Source organism: Chionomys nivalis, chromosome 7, assembly GCF_950005125.1.
Source record: "Chionomys nivalis chromosome 7, mChiNiv1.1, whole genome shotgun sequence".
NCBI classification, from domain to species: Eukaryota; Metazoa; Chordata; class Mammalia; order Rodentia; family Cricetidae; genus Chionomys; species Chionomys nivalis.
Window position 1 is genome coordinate 100,571,572 of NC_080092.1, and position 21,896 is coordinate 100,593,467.

General features: G+C 52.1%; 1 protein-coding gene across 5 annotated transcripts in view; it reads right to left on the reverse strand.

The window, feature by feature from the left end:
* Slc38a10 (solute carrier family 38 member 10) overlaps positions 1 to 21,896 on the reverse strand; it is a 55,480-nt gene that overhangs the window by 22,458 nt on the left and 11,126 nt on the right. For all 5 annotated transcript variants that reach the window (XM_057773742.1, XM_057773741.1, XM_057773740.1 and 2 more), the window contains exons 4-10: positions 20,823 to 20,916; positions 19,121 to 19,264; positions 17,900 to 18,024; positions 14,883 to 14,985; positions 11,009 to 11,191; positions 6,539 to 6,650; positions 5,692 to 5,798 (exon numbers count right to left, since the gene is read on the reverse strand). In XM_057773742.1, coding sequence (XP_057629725.1) covers positions 5,692 to 5,798; positions 6,539 to 6,650; positions 11,009 to 11,191; positions 14,883 to 14,985; positions 17,900 to 18,024; positions 19,121 to 19,264; positions 20,823 to 20,916 — 868 coding nt within the window. The remainder of the gene's footprint in view (positions 1 to 5,691; positions 5,799 to 6,538; positions 6,651 to 11,008; positions 11,192 to 14,882; positions 14,986 to 17,899; positions 18,025 to 19,120; positions 19,265 to 20,822; positions 20,917 to 21,896) is intronic.

The window sequence follows — 21,896 nt, forward strand, 5'->3', positions numbered from 1 at the left end:
CACACATATATACACTCACAAAAGGGGAAATGGCTCAGTGGATAAAGTGTGTGCTGGGTTTGGAAACTGTAAAAACTGAGCATGGTGGCATGCACTGCGATCCTGGGGCTCACTGGTTGGCTGGTCTTCCCCAAACAGCAAGGTCCAGGTTCCGTAAGAGAAAAGGTAGAGGAAGATGGAGAAGATGCCGGAAGTCAACCTTTGACCGGCATACACACTAGCAAACACAGCACACACATACATATACACTCCACCCCACCTCCCACACTGATGAATAATGACCTGGTGTGGCTGGAGCTGCCTTTGAGCCCAGCAATCAGGAGACAGAGGTGGTCTGGTCTACAGAGTGATGACAGAGAAACTCAATCCCAAAAGACAGAATAAAACAAAGAAAGCAAATGGAAATTCTTGCCTAAACCAGTGACTGCACCGGCAGTCAGCATCCTCGGCTCTGTAGGCAGTGGGCAGGGTACCAACATTCGCCCTCACACGTCCGCCCCTGCACATCAGAGTATGAGGAGGAGGGGACACAGAGGCCTATGCTGTTCTTCTGTCACTGGGACAAGCACTGGATAAAACCCTTAATGACAGAAGATTCGTCGAGGCTCTAGATGGAGGGTAGGCCAACACGGCAGAGAGCATGGTGGCAGGAGCATGAGGCAACTGGGCACACTGTGTCAGCACCAGGAGCAGAGAGATGAGGCCTGATGCTTAGCTCACTCATCTTCTCTAGTCCACCCTAGACCCGGTCGGCCCCAGACCCCGTCCGTCGCAGACCCCCAGCCTACAGACGGCAGGGAAGAGTGGCTCTTCGCACATCAGTTTAGCCACACCCAGGTTTGTCTCATGGATGATTCTAGATCCTGATGACAGTCACTTTAATCAGAGAAGGCTAAGCTGGGCAGAGCAGAACTAAGGCACCTACGACACCGCCTCAGAGGAAGGGTTCCCAGATACAGGGATGCTTCATAGGCACCGAACAACTAATAACAGCTTCTGGCTGAAAGCAGAAACTGGAAGAGTTACAAGGAGAAATAAATCTACAATTAGGAATTATTTTACATTTCTCATAACTGATAAGATTTCTTTTCTTTTAGGAGACAGGGTTTCACTGTGTAGCCCTGGCTGTCCTGAAACTCACTATATAGACCAGGCTGGCCTTGAACTCACAGAGATTCGCCTGCCTCTGCCTCTCAACTGCTGAAATTAAAGGCGTGCGCCACCACCGCCCAGCTAAGATTTTTAAAATATCAGTACCAAAATGTCAAAACTGAAGACCTCAGTGTGTGACCTTAGGACTAAGCATCCACAGAGTAGGCCACATATCAGACCACAGAGCTCACTTCAACCCATGTAAAGGACCGAAACTCTCCAACGTGCATTCTAAGAGGCCCTAAAAAACCCCCAAATGTCTAGGACTTGTTATGGTTTGTATTTGAAGTATCCCCCCAAAAGGTTCATGAGCTGAATGCTTGGAATCTGATGGTGACCACGAAGGACAACAGGCTCACAAAGGCTTTCTGCCTTTATCAGGGGATGAGGCGATCCGCTGACAGACATTGATGGCATTATGGAGGCGGTGGAAACACCAGGAGGTGGTGCCCCTCCCCCTCTATCTCGCTTGCCCTCTCTGCTTCCGGCACGCCCTGCCATCACTGTAACAACTGTAACTCGTACCTAAAGATGAGGCCGAGGGCCACAGCCCAACTCCGAGACTGTGAGACAAAATATATCTCCCTCCTCCTAAGCTGCTCTCTGAGGCATCTGTCGCAATGATGAGAAGTCTAAGAGGCTGTGGGCAAGAGGAAATGAGCGGGAATCAGAAAACACTGTGAGAAGGCGGCTCAGCAGTTACAGCGCACACTGCTCTCAGAGGCCTGAGTTCTGTCCCCGGCACCCACGACAGACAGCTCACAACAGCCTGTGACCCCAGCTCCAGGGGAAACAATGTCTCTGGCCTTTGCTCGCCCTCTGCTCAACACACACACAAACTCACATATATGCACATAACTTAAAATAAATCTTTAAAAATACTGTAAGCTGAAGGATGATGTCACATCTTCGATCTAGTCTTGATGCAACCCCAATAAAAATGTCAGCAATTATTCTGGAAGAACCAAAGGCCATTGCAGGAGCTGGCCAAGCATGCAGAGGAGCACAGATGAGAAGGAAGACCTTGAAGGGATGGGGTGGTATACCTCCCCCCACCAGTCATGGGGGGAGCACAAAGGCTCAGAACATGAAGCAGGCAGAACTGGTATGGGGGACCAGCACACCAGTGAACACAGGCGTCCCCAAGAGTCTCAGACAACAGGGGCGGAGAAGGACACAGCAGGGGACAGAGAGGATCAACTGGACAGCCACATGAGTCCTGCCTCACTTAAACTGATCCCAAGTGGGGTGAAAGATAAAAGCCACCAGAATAGATCTTTAGAATTTAGGGTAAGCAGATATTCCTACTTTTCTTAAATAGAACCAAAAAAGCACCAAAGGGGAAAAAAGTCAATAAACTGGGCCAAAGTGAAATTCACAACTTTTTTTTTTTTTTTTTTTTTTTTTTGGTTTTTCGAGACAGGGTTTCTCTGTGGCTTTGGAGCCCGTCCTGGAACTACTCTGTAGACCAGGCTGGTCTCGAACTCACAGAGATCTGCCTGCCTCTGCCTCCCGAGTGCTGGGATTAAAGGCGTGCGCCACCATCGCCCGGCTGAAATTCACAACTTTTGTCACCAAAAGATGTCCAATGCCAGGTGAAGTAAACTAACCCTGTAACCCAGCACCCAGGCTACAAAATGAGATGGTGCCATCGAGATGACTCAGTAGGGGGGCTGGGATAGCTCAGTGGTTAGAGCACTGGCTATTATTCCAGAGGGCCCGGGGTTCAATTCCCAGCACCCACACAACAGCTCACAACTGCTTGTAACTCTAAGATCTGACACCCTCACACAGACATACACGCAGACAAAACATCAATGCACATAAAATGAAATAAACTATATGTATAAGTTTTTAAAAAGCCCAGTAGTTTAGGGACACAAAGGTTCAGTTCCCAACATCCTCATGGAGGCTCACAATCGTCTCTATCTCCAGTTCCAGGGAATCTGACACCTTCTGGCTTCCATGTACATTAGGCACGCCCATACGTACATATTAAACAATAATAAATTTTAAAAACTTAAATGGAGCCAGCGAGATGGCTCACCGCACAAAGGTGCAAAGCCTGACAATTGAGTTGAACTCTGACCCTCAAAGAGCGGAAGGAGACAGACAGCTCCACAAATCCTCCAGCCTCCCATGCGAGCAAACACACTCAGGCAGACAAAATACATAAGTGGAATTAAGGGGAAAATAGATGGTCCGTTTTTGTTTTTGAAGACAGGGTTTCTCTGTGTAACAGGTCTGGCTGTCCTGGAACTTGCTCTGTAGACCAGGCTGGCCTCGAACTCACTGAGATCCACTTTCATCTGCCTCCCGAATGCTGGGGTTGATGGTGTGCGCCACCACCGGCAACTTCTAAAGGGGACAATGGTACATGTGGAATTGGGGTCACTCTTAATGCTATAACTACAGGCACCACTGCTGGAACCCCAAACCACTGCAGAATCTACAAAAGCTAACTATGACACCACAGGACTCAGGTACCTTCTGGAAAGTACAGAGTGACAGAGCTGCTCACCCATGGCGCCCAAGGGAGCAGCCAAGCATTAGAGTCTGACTACATATGACGTGTCACACGACAGTGGGTGGGTGTGAGGTCGATCTGGTTGTCAGTTTGCCTGCGTCTGGAATCGACTGAAATTCAAACTGGTGCACTCCTGTGTAGGACTGTCTTAATCAGATTTGAAGCAGAAGACCCGCCCTAATCTGTGCCACACCCTCCGGTGGCCCTCACCCTGATGGTAAGTTCATTTTTCTTAGTGTTTGGGCTTCCATTGAAGACTGCAGACCAGCAGCTCTCCCAGGACCCTCCAGGCCTCCAGCACCAAACTGGGACCACAGAGACAGCCATCCTTGGGGACTGAACAACTACCAGGTTCCTGGCTCTCCCTGGATCGGCCACTGCTGGACTGACTACCCAGACACAGCTGTGGCCATTTCCAAATGCTCCCTTCTCTAGACTATCATCCTACCAGCGGTTTCCAGGGGGTGAACGCGGTGAGAGAGTGAGCAAGCACAAGGCCTCCTGCAGTGGCTCTGACCACCACACAGCACAGGCACGAGACGCCACTGCCTCAGGCTGGAGCCTCCAGAAGAGACAACAGTCATCTGTGAGATGCGGGTGAGATGATGAGAGGGGCTCACAGGGAGCTTTGGGGGAGGCAGGATATTCAGCTTGCCTGGATGGTTTTGGCTAGGGTCACACTGCAAAGATACATCAAGCTACATGTAAGAACTATGCTTTTCTACACACATGTACATTTCTTCCGTGTTCGTATATGTGGTCTTCATCAACCGTTCTCTGTTTACTGACACAGGGTCTCTCTCACTGAGCCTGGGGCTCTCTGATCAACTACTCTAGCGCCTGGCGTGCTCCTGGGATACCGACTCTGCCTTCTGAGTGCTGGGATTGCAGCTGCCCACCCCACCCAGATTTTACAGGGGTTCTGGGAATCTGAGCTCCAGGCCTCAGACTTGTACAAGTGCTTTACCCGCTAAACCACTGTCCAAGCCCACACTTTATTTCTTCCTTTTTAAATAAATAATTTGTCTTTATTTTATTTCTTTGGTACTTTTGCCTACATGCATGTCTATGTGAGCGTGTCAGTCCCTGGAACAGGAGTTACAAACAGGTGTGAACTGTCAAGCGGCACACACGTAAGCACTATGACTATGCACCACTAAGGAAACATTCAACACTCCCCTGAAAAGGAAGCAAAACACAGGCAGTACAAAGAGAAAAAACATATGCGGCATTTGTGCCCACGAAACAACATTTCCACTCATTCAGGGAAGCCAAAAGTGCAGAGGACAATGTAGACATGGTGACAGACACACTGTGGAGCTGTGACCTCACCAGGCACAGGGCAAAAGGAGTCTCATTTCTGGAATACTTTCTGTAGACGCAGTCTCGTGTGTGGAAACACCTGCGCACTGTAGCAGCAGCGGGCTGGAGGGCTGTGGGAGACTAGGCTATGGAATTTCCCTATAGGGAGCTCCTGGGAATCAGCTACAATAGAAGGCGGCACGGACGTTCACACCTGCGGTTGAGCAGCAAGCGGCTATGGGTGCTGAGCAAAGACAGCAGGAAGCTGCATTACTAAAAACAAACAAAAACGCTGGAGCATGCCCACACGTGTGCACATACACTGTCGTCCTGGGACAGCTGCTAATCTAGCAGTGGTGCTCGCTGTGGGAGACGGTCTAGGGGCGGGCGGATAGTCACAGCATGAACACACGTTAAGTGTCCTGTGATAGGTAAGGAAGAGTAATCGTCCCCTCTGGGGAAAGCCCTGATACACACGGGGCAGAGACTGAGTCACCTGTCTGGCCCATTTCCCGCATCTCTTTGACCAAGTATCTTTTGGTAATAAAACACTGAAAATGAGGGGAGGAACCTGTCTAAAGATCCCGGGTGGTGACTGTGTTCAAGGACCTCTCCCTGACTAGACTGACGGCCAGGGGCCAGGCCGTGTGGTCAACATTCACCTGCATCCAAGGCACAGGTGCACACGGCTGAGGGAGGGTCACACTCACCTGGGCTGAGGGGGCATTCTTGTGGGCTTTCTTATAGATCAGAGCTGGGCAGATGAAGCAGATGAGACTCCCCATGGTCGCCCCTGTGAAGCCGAGGATGGTTTCCACTGCAAATGAACAGACAGCAAGGTGTGACTGGGAGGGCAATGGTGCTCACCGGGCATACGGGTGGACAGGGCCACTGTGAAGGCTGCCTGAGAGCCCGTGAGCAGACATCCACGGTACCCACGGGGTCCACTACCACCTCCACGTTTCTCCTCCTCCTCATACACTAAGATTGGTCAGAGCAGAGCAGAGCAGCCTGGGAAATTCTGACAGCCCATCTTTAAACCATCAAAAACAGGGCAGTGATGCAGAGGCAGACAGATCTCCGAGTTCGAGGCCAGCCTGGTCTACATAGTGAGTTCTAGGATAGCCAGGGTTACACAGAGAAACCCTGACTCAAAAAAAAAAAAATAGTAAATAAGTAGACAGAGAGATAAACAAATAAATAAAAGGCCAAGCACAGGGCATTTCCAACCAAAATCAGAAGCTGGCTCCACAGGGCCTCGCACTCTGTCTTCACTCAGCAGTAACCTAGTGCCTTGTCCTAAGGTGTGTGACAAAGGGCACGACGTGCTGGCTGGCTAAAGCCGTTACTCCTGTGTTTGGTGACAGAGGAATGGGTATGACCTTGAATTTCTAGGCAGTTTTTAGCACACCAGAGAAAATGGCATAGACTTTGGAGTAATCTTAGCTAAATGCTAAGCATAGGCTAGGGACATCCCTGGGCTCCCCATGCAACAAGAAGAAAGAGGGAAACCAAAGGCAGACAAGAGGCAGCAGGGCGAGAGGCTGCAGGGCTTACCATTGGGGATCAAGATCCCACCGATCATGGTTCCAAACACCACTGAGAAGGTGAGGACTTTAAACCGGAGTGGGGGCATGTAGCCCCCTGCAGCAAAGGTTCCATCTTTCTGCTACATGAAAGAAAGCAAAAACAACCAGTTTGGAAATGACCACACAGGGCTCTACCGAGCAAGCCTATCTCCGCACGGGTCCAGCGGGAGCTACCTGACAGGTGAGTATTCCAGCACAATCAGATCCGGCTGAGCAGCTTTAGTGGAGGAAGCCTGCAGACTGCCAAGAAGCCATAAGCTTTGTTCCAGGCATGGGCAGTACATCTCACAACTTTGGTTTGAAATGTTAGTATTACGCTCTTCATTTTCATAGTTTCTCTTAGTGCAATGACACACAAACTGGACAGCAGAGTAAACTCCAGAGGGACAGTCCTGCTGAGTGAGTCAGCTTATCACCAGCGTGCAGCTTCAGAGTCCGTGTTGAAGCCCTACATACACGCATGCGCACATACATGCACTCACGCACATATGCTCGCTTACCTATTACCATTCCCAACAGATCCAAGGTGGGCACTTAACAATTCTGAAGTTCAGGAAGGAGGAAAGTGGAGGAGGATTTGCTGTGGCACAGCCCAGCACCCCACCACACCTAGTGTGCAGGACAGTCATCTCAGGTGTAGCAGCACAAGAGGTAATGGCCTCAGACTCCCACACAGCCTGGTTGAGACCCCGGCTCTGTCAGCACCGGCTGTGTGCTGTTCCCTCTCTGACAACAGACGTATCTCCCCATCGAGCCGCTGAACCTCATGTGAGCTGACACACAGGAAGGGATGACCATAATGATCTTTCCTGGGTTAGGAAAAATGAACCTTCCAGGACTAGAATTCCAAAGCAGTCTATTTTCATAACAGACATTGATGCAGGATGAACCGCAGTGGCTAGATCCTTCGTTAAATAGGGATGAGCTTATCCATAGCCCAGGAATCCCAGTCATAGCAATGGAAGGTGACCAAGAAATTCTCTAAAGGAGGAAGCGAGAACCTGTGTGCAGACAGGCAGAAACACCATCAGCAAGAGAGCATCTAAAGAGGGGAAGAACAACAGGTAGAGATGCTGTGGTTTCCATGGACACACAACAGGTAAAGATGCTGTGGTTTCCATGGACACACACACAGGCCCCCAGTACAGCTACTGACAACAAAGGGAAAGGAGAATGACGCTGTAAACAGACACAGATATGGGGAAGTGGGCACATGCATGTGAAGGAGAAGCCGGGGAGTAAACGCTTTTTCTTTTTTCTTTTTCTCCTCTCTCTCTCTCTTTGTGGTTTTTCTGAGACAGGGTTTCTCTGTGTATTCCTAGCTGTCCTGGAATTCACTCTATAGACCAGGCTGACCTTGAACTCTCAGAGATCCTCTAACTCCTAAGGGCTAGGACTAAAGGCCTGAGTCACTACAACACACAAAGAAAGTGGTGAACTTTCTTAACACTTCCCTTTGTTCCATTACTGATCTTTAGCACTTGGGAAACAGAGGCAGGCAGGTCTCTGTGAGTTCAAGACCAGTTTGGTCTAGTTAGTAAAGGTCAGACCAGCTAATGTTACAAACTAAGACACTGTCTCAAAAACACAACAATAAAACCTTTGCAGAAGCCCGGTGGTGGTGGCTCATGCCTTAATCCCAGCACTCGGGAAGCAGAGGCAGGTGAATCTCTGTAAGTTCGAGGCCAGCCTGGTCTACAAGAGCTAGTTCCAGGACAAGCTCCAAAACTACAGAGAAACCCTGTCTCGGAGGGCGAAGGGGACACTTTGCAGAAGAGAGGGACATTATGCAAAAAGCACCAACAGTGCTTCAATCTGCAGCACACGCACACACCACGCTCACATGAAGCAGTGAGGGGTGTTTGAGCACCCCACAAGTGGCAGTGGTACAGCATGAACCAGGGCAGAGAAGGGTGAGCCTTTGCCCCTTCTGGTAGTTTGAATATAACTGGTCCCCATAAGCTCACAGGGAGTGGCACTATTAGGAGGTGTGACTTTGTTGGAGTAGGTGTGGCCTAGCTGGAAGCCTCGTGTCACTGTGGGGGTGGGCTTTGAGATTTCCTATGTTCAAGATGTTGTCCAGTGTCTCAGACCACTTCTTGCTGCATTCTGATTAAGATGTAGCCAGCACCATGTCTGCCTGGTTACTGCCATGTTCCGCACCATGATGATAATGGACTGAACCTTTGGAACCACAAGTCACCACCTCAATTAAATGTTTTCCTTTATGAGAGTCGGTGTGGCCGGGCAATGGTGGCGCACGCCTTTAATTCAAGCACCCAGGAGGCAGAGGCAGGTGGATCTCTGTGAGTTTGAGGCCAGCCTGGTCTACAAAGTGAGTTCCAGGATAGCCAAGACTGTTTCACAAAGAAACCTTGTCGTGAAAAACCATAAGAAAAAAGAAAAAAAAGTTGCTGTGGTCATGGAGTCCTTTGACAGCAATAGAAACCCTACAATACCCCTCAAGGGGCAAATCCTAAATCTTCCTTTGCACGGCATCCAGGTACATAAACACTGGCAGAGGCCGACAAGAGACTGCCTGTGAGAGGCATTCTGCCCGTCACCAGCAGCAGATCTGTAGGAAGGGGCACAAACAACAGTGCTGCCATGGCTGGAGCAGACCGGGAGCACTGTGCCAGCTGTGCCACTCTTTCTACTGGACTCCACACTCTGGGACCAACACTGCGTCCCTGACCACTCTTTCTACTGGACTCCACACTCTGGGACCAACACTGCGTCCCTGACCACTCTTTCTACTGGACTCTACACTCTGGGACCAACACTGCGTCCCTGACCACTCTTTCTACTGGACTCTACACTCTGGGACCAACACTGCGTCCCTGACCACTCTTTCTACTGGACTCCACACTCTGGGACCAACACTGCGTCCCTGACCACTCTTTCTACTGGACTCCACACTCTGGGACCAACACTGCGTCCCTGACCCTAAGTGTTTGAGGGACCTTGTATTTGTGGCCACCAGGAGTCCTGGTTGATCAGACAAGCCAGGTGCTAAGATGTCACACACTGGAGTAAAAGACGTCATCACAGGAAGCAGGCCAGCCCATGAGGCCACCTTACTGAATTCAGGGAAGGGTGCCCTGTGAACAGGGGTGGAAAGCTGAGATGGGCAATAGCAAGCAAGGACCAGAGCCTTTGAATTTCAATCCCTGTAATCTGAAAGCTCCTTGTGGGGGCTGGAGAGATGGCTCAGTGGTTAAGGGCACTGGCTACTCTTCCAGAGGACCTGGGTTCAATTCCCAGCACCCACAGGACAGACAGCACATCGCTCCAGTTACAGGACATTTTGTATCTTCACACAAACACACAAAAAAAGAAATTATTTTTAAAAGTTTCCTGTGAAGGGCACACACATACACACGCGTGCACGCACACACACACTGTACAAGGGCTCTACCAACACACCGCACAGAAGTCACTACAAAGTACAGACGCAGCACAAGCCCATCCCGTGACACCAGTTGTCATCAACGTCAGCCAGGGGATTTGTGACCCTGCTATGTCCTCCCCAGGACTGTTCCACAGCGGTCCTCATGTCTCAGGGTCTCTCTGACTTGAGGTTGCTAGGCCAGAGATGAACTGAGCTGCCTACATAGCCGGCATGGCCCAAAGGGCACTCCTCTGTGCTCCTTTTACCAAGGCTAATCAAGCCATGCCTGGTCAGGGAATACACACAGCTCAAGAGCAGTGAGTGTTTGAGCATAGACAAGACCTTAGGCTCAATCCTTAGCAACAAGGAAAGAAAGGAAGGAAGGAAGGAAGGAAGGAAGGAAGGAAGGAAGGAAGGAAGGAAGGAAGGAAGGAAGGAAGGAAGGAAGGAAGGAAGGAAGGAGAAAGCTTCCTGCTGGGGTCGGCAAGAAAGGCTCAGCAGGTAAAAGCACTTGGTACCAAGCCTGACAACCTGAGTTTGGTGATGGGAAAGAACTGTATCCCGCCAGTTCCCTCTGACCCCCATTCACACACCAAGGCCTGTGAGCCCCACTACCACACTAAATAAAGAAAAAATTTAAATTACAAACAAACAAAAACCCCGGGGCGAGGAGGACACACCTGTGATCCTAGCACTCAGAAGGTGGTGCTAGGAGAGAGAGGAGAACCCTGAGCTCAAGGCCAGCCTGGAAAACTAGCAGACTCCTCTCATAACCCGAGACCTCATTTCACTTCATTGGTCAGCAAGACGGCCCAGCAGGTAAGAGCACTTGCCACACAAACCAGACTCTGGGTTCAACCTCTAGACCCACAACAGGAGAGAATCAACTTCTAAATGATGTTCTCTCTCTCTCTCTCTCTCTCTCTTTCTCACACACACACACACACATACATACACACACAAATAAAAGTTTACTGATAACTAGGAAAAGCTCCACCTGCCACTGTCATGGAAACAGCGTTAGCCCAAGGGAATGAAAGCTCATACCTGCTGCTCAAACAGAAGTGTGTTCAGGGCCTGTCTGCATGGCAGGATCATCATGGGGAAGCCCACGGCCACAGACATCATGAAGCCCACTCGGATCATCTCTGTCACCAGGTTGGAGGGGAAGTGGATCAGCACGTTGCCTGCAGTGGCATCGGTGAAGCTGACGTAACCAAAAAACCCCACCTGTCAGAGGACGAGAAAGAGCAATGTGGCTAGCTCCGTCTGCCAGGACGCCACCAGCCACTCTGTTGTCTGTCTGTCTGATTATCTGTCTGCCTTTGTCCCAGATCGGCCTCAGAGGAACTTCCCAAGGAAGTTGGCACAAGATCCACCTGCCTGGGACAAAAGCCCTGCTCAGTTCCCCGGTCATGAAATTCTTGACAGCCAGAGGTGAACTGTTGAAGTGTAACGTCAACACAACCATAAATGAGGCAAAAATGGAGCTGCCTATATGGAAAGAAAGGTTCTAGGATGCCTCCAAGCCCTTCAGAGGAGCTGCCTTTTTTTCTTTTTTAAAGATTTATTTATTCATTATGTATACAGTGTTCTTCTTGAACGTAACCCTGCACGCCAGAAGGGGGAACCAGATTCATTACAGATGGTTGTGAGCCACCAGGTAGTTGCTGGGAATTGATCTCAGGACACCTGGAAGAGCAGTCAGTGCTCTTAACCTCTGAGACATCTCTCCAGCCCCCTCCCCTTGTTTTTCTTTTTCTTTTTGGTTTTTCAAGGTAGGGTTTCTCTGTGTGGTCCTGGCTGTCCTGGAACTCACTCTGTAGACCAAGCTAGCCTCAAACTTATGGAGATCAGCCTGTCTCTGCCTCCCGTGTGCTGGGATTAAAAGGTGTGTATCACCGGAGCCTAGCTTGGAAGAGTCTCTGTCTCTCTGTCTCTGTCTGTCTCTCTCTCTCTCTCTTGATTTTTCATGACAGGGTTTCTCTGTAGCTTTGAAGCCTGTCCTGGAACTTGCTCTGTAGACCAGGCTGGTGGCAAACTCACAGAGATCCTCCTGCCTCTGCCTTCCAAGTGCTGGACTTAAAGGCATGCACCACCATCAGCTAGCAGAAGAGCCATTCTTAATCTGATTTCAAACCCAATCAGGAGTTGGATGTAGGGCACAGGCCTGTGATCCCAGCTTTTGGGAGGCAGAGACAGGAGGTTAGAGAGAGAGTCACGCCAAGCTGGGCCACACAGTGTGACCCTGCCTCAAAAACCAAACTGAAATACAACAAAACCAGTCAAACAGCTGTGAAGAGGACAGAAGACACCCCGTCCCCCACAGCTGGACGATGCTCCAGTGACCACTCGGAAGACTGACACCACAGGAAAGGAAGGGACTGAGCCGCAGAACTGACACCCTCATTTCAGACAGCATCTTTCCTCTGCAGCTCTGGGGGTCAAAGCCAGGGAGGCATGGACGCTAGGCAAGTCCTCTCCCCACTAGGCTGCATGCCTGGCCCTGTGGAAAGCAGACTGGTGTAATTCCAGCTCTTGGAAGGAGGAGACAGGAGGATCATGAGTTCAAGCTACATAGTGAGCTTCAAGCCAGCTTTGGCTATACGAGAATCTGTCTCAGATAAAGAAATACAGAAAGAGAGGAAGAGAGAAAGAAAACAGTTTATTAGTAAGAGCCAGATGGTGGTGGTGCAGGCTTTTAATCCCAGTGCTTGGGAGGCAGAGGCAGGTGGATCTGAGCTGAATGCAAGGCTGACCTACAGAGCAGGTTTCAGGACAACCAGGCTTACGCAGAGAAAGCCGTCTTGGGGATGGCTGGGGGTGAGATGTTTATAATGTTTGTGAACTGGGATATTCTCTCACACTGGTATCTCGTGCACCCTAATTTCTTTTTACTGGAATGTTCCTCGGTAGAGAACTAAGAATGGACACGGAGAGGGGTAAGCAGGTCCTCCAGTCCTGACTAACATGCCAGAGCTCTTCAGACTAGGTAATGTCAACACGACTGGGCATGGTGGTGCTCACCTATGATCCTGGCACTGAGGATGCAAAAGCAGGAGGAGCACCCCAAGTTTGAGATCTACATAGCAAGTTTCAGGCCAGCAGGAATACAAAGACCCAGTCTTAAGAACCAGAAAAAGATGCAGCGTGGTCCTGGCCAGAAGGCCAGGGCCTGAGGATCTGAGCTGCTCTGGGTCTGGGTCTGCGTCTGCAGACACTGGCATGGAAAAGGTGAGAGAGAATGGTATGTCTGCAACCTGGACAGACGGACAGTGGAGGACAGATGGACAGTGGAGGACGGATGGACAGTGGAGGACGGAGGGACAGTGGAGGACGGATGGACAGTGGAGGACGGAGGGACAGTGGAGGACGGATGGACAGTGGAGGACACATGGACAGTGGAGGACGGAGGGACAGTGGAGGACGGAGGAACAGTGGAGGACGGATGGACAGTGGAGGACGGATGGACAGTGGAGGACGGAGGGACAGTGGAGGACGGATGGACAGTGGAGGACGGAGGGACAGTGGAGGACGGAGGGACAGTGGAGGACGGATGGACAGTGGAGGACACATGGACAGTGGAGGACACATGGACAGTGGAGGACGGAGGGACAGTGGAGGACGGAGGGACAGTGGAGGACACATGGACAGTGGAGGACGGAGGGACAGTGGAGGACGGATGGACAGTGGAGGACGGATGGACAGTGGAGGACACATGGACAGTGGAGGACACATGGACAGTGGAGGACACATGGACAGTGGAGGACGGAGGGACAGTGGAGGACGGATGGACAGTGGAGGACACATGGACAGTGGAGGACGGAGGGACAGTGGAGGACGGATGGACAGTGGAGGACGGATGGACAGTGGAGGACACATGGACAGTGGAGGACACATGGACAGTGGAGGACGGAGGGACAGTGGAGGACGGAGGGACAGTGGAGGACGGATGGACAGTGGAGGACACATGGACAGTGGAGGACGGAGGGACAGTGGAGGACGGAGGGACAGTGGAGGACGGATGGACAGTGGAGGACACATGGACAGTGGAGGACGGATGGACAGTGGAGGACACATGGACAGTGGAGGACACATGGACAGTGGAGGACGGAGGGACAGTGGAGGACGGATGGACAGTGGAGGACGGATGGACAGTGGAGGACACATGGACAGTGGAGGACACATGGACAGTGGAGGACGGATGGACAGTGGAGGACGGATGGACAGTGGAGGACACATGGACAGTGGAGGACGGAGGGACAGTGGAGGACGGAGGGACAGTGGAGGACGGATGGACAGTGGAGGACGGATGGACAGTGGAGGACGGATGGACAGTGGAGGACGGAGGGACAGTGGAGGACGGAGGGACTGTGGAGGACACATGGACAGTGGAGGACACATGGACAGTGGAGGACGGAGGGACAGTGGAGGACGGAGGGACAGTGGAGGACGGAGGGACAGTGGAGGACGGAGGGACAGTGGAGGACACATGGACAGTGGAGGACGGATGGACAGTGGAGGACGGATGGACAGTGGAGGACACATGGACAGTGGAGGACGGAGGGACAGTGGAGGACGGAGGGACAGTGGAGGACGGAGGGACAGTGGAGGACGGATGGACAGTGGAGGACGGAGGGACAGTGGAGGACGGAGGGACAGTGGAGGACGGAGGGACAGTGGAGGACGGATGGACAGTGGAGGACGGAGGGACAGTGGAGGACGGAGGGACAGTGGAGGACGGATGGACAGTGGAGGACACATGGACAGTGGAGGACGGAGGGACTGTGGAGGACGGAGGGACAGTGGAGGACACATGGACAGTGGAGGACGTTTAGACAGTGGAAGTAACATGAGGCCTTGCATGCAAGAGGCAGTGTGCTGTGCTAATGTGCATCAAGAAGTGTGGAATGGCTCCTACCATGACATAGAAGGCGGTGACCACGTTGAGGGAGGAGGCAAATATGGAACTCATGGTCTTCACCGACGGTTCATCCAGGCTGTCATAGGTAGGCAGGACCTGGCTGTGTAAAGACAAGCAAGTTACACAGACCCCAGACAAGCAGGTTCCAGAGCCTCACCCCCTCCTGGCAACTCCTAGGACCTCTACAACAATCCAGGCAACAAGCCCCTGGCACTTCCTTCCCAAAACGTTCTCCACAGACCATGGTGCCATGGGCAGCAGTCGGGTGACACTACACCCTGGAAGGTTCCACACAGACACTGTACAGCTAGCACTGTGCTGGACAGGAACGAAAGCAGATCTGAGGCCGGGCGGTGGTGGCGCTGCACGCCTGCCTTTAATCCCAGCACTTGGGAGGCAGAGGCAGGGGGATCTCCGAGAGTTCGAGGCCAACCTGGTCTACAGGGTGAGTTCCAGGACAGTCAAGGCTGCACAGAGAAGCACCACCCCCACAAAAACAGAAAGCAGATCTGTAAGCAGCAAACAGGAAGCCGCTGCAGCACCTCTGCCAAGGGATGGGAAAGTTAAAGAAACACAAATCTGCTAGCCTCAGCCACCTCGGCCGTGAACAGACACAAATCTGCTAGCCTCAGCCACCTCGGCCGTGAACAGACACAAATCTGCTAGCCGTGGCCACCTCGGCCCCGTGAGCAGACACAAGGTGGGCAGGACGAGGAGAAAACCTATGCACATTGCCTGACTCACAGCCTCTCATCAGGGTGACGAGAAAACTGGCTTCTGTCCTAGGTCCGGTGCCAGGAGTGTGCTTCTGCTGGACAGGTGGGAGGGACCCACATCACCAGCAGGACAGGGATAACCTCATGAAGGTTATCACTCTGAAAACAGCATGTCCGAGGACTTGGGACCAAAAAAAAAAAACCCACTGAGGAGCATATACAGAACCTGGGCACCTGCAAGGTGTGGGGAGCCAAGGCTGGAGATGGGACCTAAGAGGAGAAGTGGGAGCTGCGTTTGAGATGGCTTGGGTCAGGATATCACATAAAGAATTAAGTTAGAATAAGAGGAAAACCTGGTAGCCACCCTCATGCAATTCCCAGGTGGCTATAGCTTTCCGGGACAAGATCAAAGGCACTAAGGAAGTCGGACTAGGAACAACCAGACAAATGCGTCTGCACAAGTGTGCAACCAGATATCTGCATGCTGGAAACCAGCAACCAATAACAGATCGGCACAAGGATCAGTGGAGCCGTGCCCAAAAATGTCTTCAAAAAGTCCAAGAAAAACAAAGAGACAAACTACCTTGATCAAAAAGCAAGCAAGAATAAGTGGGAGGGCAAGGCTGCAATCCCGTCTACCCCAGGCTTCCAAGTCAACCTCAGCACAAGAGGCCACCATAGTCATCAGCTAGGAGGAAACGAGGCAGCCGCACTCCACACAGCTTCAGGGACAGTGAAGAGAAGCTAGCATGAGCCCTGTCCCAGCTCGGAGGCCAGCAACAGCTCCTCTGGCTGACCCGGACACACGTGCACACACACAGATGCATGGGTGCATACACACAGACACACACGTGCACACATAGGCCAGGGCACTGCGGTGCTGGGACGCGTGGATGTGCCTCACGCAGAGAGAAAGCTGACCCATAGGCTTCCCCTGGGTCCCAGCTGCCCTCCCACCTCACCCCCTCTACAGAGAGCAGTCTCTGTGGCACCACACAACTCTTGAGGTGCCCTCACTACTCCAAGGCTACAAGTGAGATCTCTGGGTGCGCTCTCTTCTACCAAGGCTTTCTGTGTCCTATGTGGCCATTTCTCCAGACCCATGATCACGGTTCTGAGTAACACAAGATTCACTGACCAAGAAGAAAGATCAAAGGGTCAGATGATACCAGGCAGAAGGCAAGGGGGCTGGCTGGCTGCCATCCCAGGAGGGACAGGCCTACTGGGGAAGAAGAACTCTTGTCACCTCACCTAGCAAAAACTCCAGGGCTTATAGCCTGGGAACGGCAGGTGACCAGCACAGAAGAGAGCACATTTATGAGCCCAGGCCTTCGTGGAAGGAAGACGGACCCTGCACTTAGACAGTGGCAGGCTTCCACCCTCCAGGAACCAGTCATTTGCACTAAGAACCAACCCCACAGATGTGCACGACCCGCTAGGTGGCTACCGCCAAAGAAGCCCAACCGCAGGCTTGTGTTTTGAAAAGCAAAAACGCAGGCAGAAAGGACAAATGGTAACTAGGTACGCTGCACAAGAATGTAACTTCTGTCACCGATGATAATGGGGACATTAAACAGCGAGGCTGGAGCTCGTTCTGGCGGAGGCAGAGCTGCCAAGAGGGAGCCGGTGAGTGGGAATGACGATTTGGAACTCGCATGTGGGTGTAAACACAGCAGTGTGAGCAAATTTTCTCTGTCACACTAGTTTACGATTGGCACAATACATGCCCACTGACACCACAGGAGGGGGGGCTTCTCTGCCAGCCCCCCAACACACATGCCGATGGTCTTTTCCCACTGATGTCACATTTACACGTACTGTTCCCACCCGGGCAAGCATCACAAGCTCCTGCCACCCTGACGGGGAAGGTAGCAGCGGCTGCGACGGTGGAGCAGCCCGTTCTGTGCTCACAGAGCTCCACATGCCAGCGCCCGCCTGCACACAGAGCCTCAGCCATCCGAGCAGCAGCCTGAAGTCAATGTTTGTGGAAGAAGAACAGCTAAATTCTGGCAAAACCCTTGGGACTCTGCACAATCAGATGGCTGGGTTGCTGCTGCACCCCATAGCCAGCTCTCCTCTCGTGGGAGCTGGGAAACTAGGTGCCCTCGCCAGCTAGTCCAGCAGAGTTCACTTCCAAGAGAGCACAAACTCCCCTTCAGCCTAGAGGAAACAAAACAGACCACTAGAACAAGTCATCATTCCTCAGCGGTCAGGAGTAAGCAACCCAAGAAACAAGCAAAGCAGGGCTCTCCACCCCTCCACAACCTCACACCCACCCCTCCACTCAGTGGCACTTACGACTGACAGGCAAAGGACATGCCGAAGATGGGGACGCAGCGGAAAATGCCCTCCCAGCGGATGTAGCTGACCCGCTGCAGCCACTGCCCACTGAAGAGGCCATGCTTGAGGGAGGACAGCACAATCTAGACCGAGGAGAAAGAAGGGCATAGGGTCAGTAGTCAGTGTGTAGCTCTACCCACTGGACAGACAGCATGCCTCAGAGGAGGCAGGAGACACACAGCTCCTCTCTACATCAGAGATGGCTTATTCTGTAAGCTGAACTGTGTGGAAGGGCAGGGACACCCCTCGTCTGATTCTCTGGACCCTGGCTCATACTCTGTCCATACCTCAAGCTGCCTGAGCACTGCTGAGGGGTGAACCCGGCTGCAGGGCTTTCTCTGCACTTGGTGGAGCTCCTCCTGTCAGGTCTCTCAATGGAGACAGAAGCAAAACCTCACTCACCATCCCAGCCCTGATGTCTCTCTCAAATTACAGAATGTAGACCTCTTCATAGGACATGTCCTCCCTCTTCTCACCCTGACCCAGGCAGACACAGTCATCTTTTAGGAGGTCAGCCACTGAGGATGTGGCTACCTGAGTAAGGAGTTAACTGTCACTGGGCGGGTCCTCAGAGTGCTGAGGGGCACTGGCAGGGCACTGGCAGGCCACGGCTGCAATGAGAAATCTACAGCCTCGATCAGTACAGACCTCCTGCAAGAACACATGGCCCTGCTCTCAGGAGAGGCGGCTTCTTCCCTGGCCAGTGAGTCCTGAGGGTTCAGCAAGATCAGGCAGCAATGGGTGAGGACCCTCTCGGAGGTACCCACACATCATCTTCCACGCTGTTCTCCACAAAGCTTTTAGGAAAATGACAACTGACACGAAAAATGACAAATGCCACCATGGGGTGGCATCATGCATCTGGTTACATGTTCCACATGAAAGATCTTCCCATAAAACACACAGCCGCTACACTTGCATTTCCCAGAGCCTTGATAGAGAGATGTGGTCTCAGAGCCCCTGGTCCTGCTGTTCAACTGCCCTGCCTCAGATGCTCACTATTGGACACACATACGGCCTCCGTGACATGACAGTAACTCACCATCTTGTAAGACTCGGAGTCCCCCCTCCCATCCCCCACAGGTAGCTGATAGCTGCCCCAGACTCAGACATGAACGCTTACGGTTACAGGAAGGGCTAAGCCACAGACACCCCCTCAGCAGTGCGTGTGGCGCTCACCACAAACATGAAGATGGTGTAGAAGAGGAGAGCCATGGCACTGAAGGACTGGATGGAGGCCATCACGTTCCTCTGCAGGCTGAGCGGGAGCACGATGCACAAGGACACTGCGAAGAGCAGGAACACGCGGAAGCTGTTGGTCACCTGGAAGGGAACGGGCAGAGTCCTCTGGGTCTGCGGCCTGAGCTTACTCACTACCAAGGCTCAGCTTGCCAGTGGCGCCAGGACAAGAGCCGATGCAGGCCGGAGAGCACCTTGAGGCCTTACACAGAAGGTGGCGGGGTCAAGCCTGGCATGTCACTCTGAAAGCTCCCCTCCCAGCAGCTGTGCCATGTGGACCTAAGTGCTAACCACCTCCGGCCCCGGTGTGGCCCAGCTAAGCTCCACAATGAGACTCCCCTGTTACACAAGAGCGGGCAGGAACCATCCTGCTCTGGGCATTCCCTGCACAGCTAGCGCCCAGGGTTGGGGGAAGAAACCACCACTTCTCCACATAACTCAGAGCCCACTCTGCTGCAGAAGGAAATTCTGATCCAGAAAACTCATCGCAAAACCCCAGACAGCATCTGCCAGCAAGCAAAGGTCTGGGGATATCTACCATCTAAGTCAGCTGCAGCCAGTACTCTGACTTCCAGGATCCTTCTGCATAGCTGACAGCACAGGTGGAGGTGAAGAACTCTGCCAAAACCCTTGAAAGCATCCACTCTCCAGCTACAAATACCAGTGTATCTAAAACAACCCCACGGCTGAGCATGGGAGCACTGCACATGACGGAGGAAGAAGCAGACAGGCTCTGTGCATGCCGGCTCTCTGCGCAGGAGACTTGCAAGGCTGCAGAGGGCAATACTGTCCGTCCTACAAGTCTCTCAGATGCCTGGCCCCAGCACAGGTCAGGAGGTTTTGAGAAAGGACCCAAGCACCTGTGTGAGGGGGATGGAAAGCAAACCAGGCAGATACCTTCAGAACACAGACCAGGGCTAGGCTCACAGGACACTCACTGGAAACTTCTCCAGCACTGTGTAAATCCAACACATTGCATTCCAGAGTAGGACCTCCCCTCAGCGGTCACCTTTAAAAACTAAATCCATCTCTACCATCGTCCGTCATATCTGGTAAACAGGTGTGAAGGACTCTCACAGGAGAGACCCTCCAAGGCCATGTGCACCCTCCCTAGCCAGTCACTGGCCACAGCTGTTGCCCAGTAGGGGAGGAAGACCGTGTGGGGCAGAGTTCACAGGTGGGGTCTGCCAGGAACAGGGAGCGGCAGGTTTGGAGAATGCACAGAGCTACGTCATAGGCCCTGATTGGCAGTGTTTCCACGCCTTCCTCAGCAGGATGGTGACCCAGCTCCCTGACTCAGCATACTGTCGTGATCAGAACGGCCAAGCACAGCAGCCACATGAGGGCCTGGCCTCCTTTGCCATTTGATGGGCAGCAGTGGAAGGCTGAGGCCTCTGGGCTGCACAGCGGTGTGACCTGTCATGCCTCTCCTCCTTCCCGCCCCTCACACTACAGGCTGTCTCACAGTCTGCTCTCCCTTCTCCTGGAGCCTCTCAGACACTACCCCAGTAAAGTCTCTAAAATCCAGGCCAGGAACCTGAGTAACCAAGTACACTGGTCTCAGCTGGTTTCAGGAGAGGAGACACTGGGCGGCAACCACAAGCATTTATTTAAACAGACCAGACAGCTAACAGTGCCTTACCCGTAATCCAATCAGTGGAGCAAAGAAGTTGGAGCCCAAGTCACCAATCACGACGTAGAAGGTAATGCAGGTCCCCAGCATCAGCCCAATCATGCTGCAAAGACGGAAACCAAGCTTTGGGATCAGACTTGAAAGAAAGCACTGCTTGGTGATCAGAACGCAACACCTTTGCAAGATGCACGACCCAGGCACAGCCGGCTTGGCACCTGGGGCAGAGCCAGTCCCTGGGCTGTGCCGACATGGCACTGCCAGAAAACTGGCTGAGTGAGAGGCAGGTTTTTTTTTTTTTTTTTTTTTTTTTTGGTTTTTCGAGACAGGGTTTCTCTGTGGCTTTGGAGCCTGTCCTGGAACTAGCTCTGTAGACCAGGCTGGTCTCGAACTCACAGAGATCCGCCTACCTCTGCCTCCCAAGTGCTGGGATTAAAGGCGTGCGCCACCACCGCCCGGCTGAGAGGCAGTTTTATATGTCCACACTCACAGGGCTGGCTGTTTGGGGCTCTCTCCATTGCACTGGGGGTGAGTCACCCTGAACTATTCTCTGCGGGGTACCCTATTTTCCTTCCACAGGAGCTTCAGAAAGTCTTCCAGGTGCAACAAAAACTCACAGTGATGTCAGACAAGTTAAAGGAATAATCAGCTGCTTCCAAAAAATATTTTCTTCTGTTTTTACAATTCCCTGATTTAGAAGCCTAAAAGTGTAATTCCCCGACAATTTTCAACTCATAAAATTTTACTCTCCAAGAAAAAAAAAAAAAAAACTAATGGGCCAAGAAAAAAAATTTTACTCTCAATGAAAACAATGTGACATTTCAGTTTAGCGCCTCCCTTCTGCAGGAGAGCTGGGGACACAGTTTAAAGAACAGCACCGAGACTAGCTGTACCAGGAGAAACATTTCGCTGTGCTCGCCAAGTTTCCCATTCTCACGTACTAAGTCTCAGCAAGACTTAACTACGGCTTTCAGCTTTGACAGCTATCATTTCGGGGTACAGCGAAGGGACCCCAGCTATTCTCTAAGTAACTCTTCAGGAGCATGGCGGAAGTGGTGAGTCAAGCCACGTGGGAAGCATGTCACT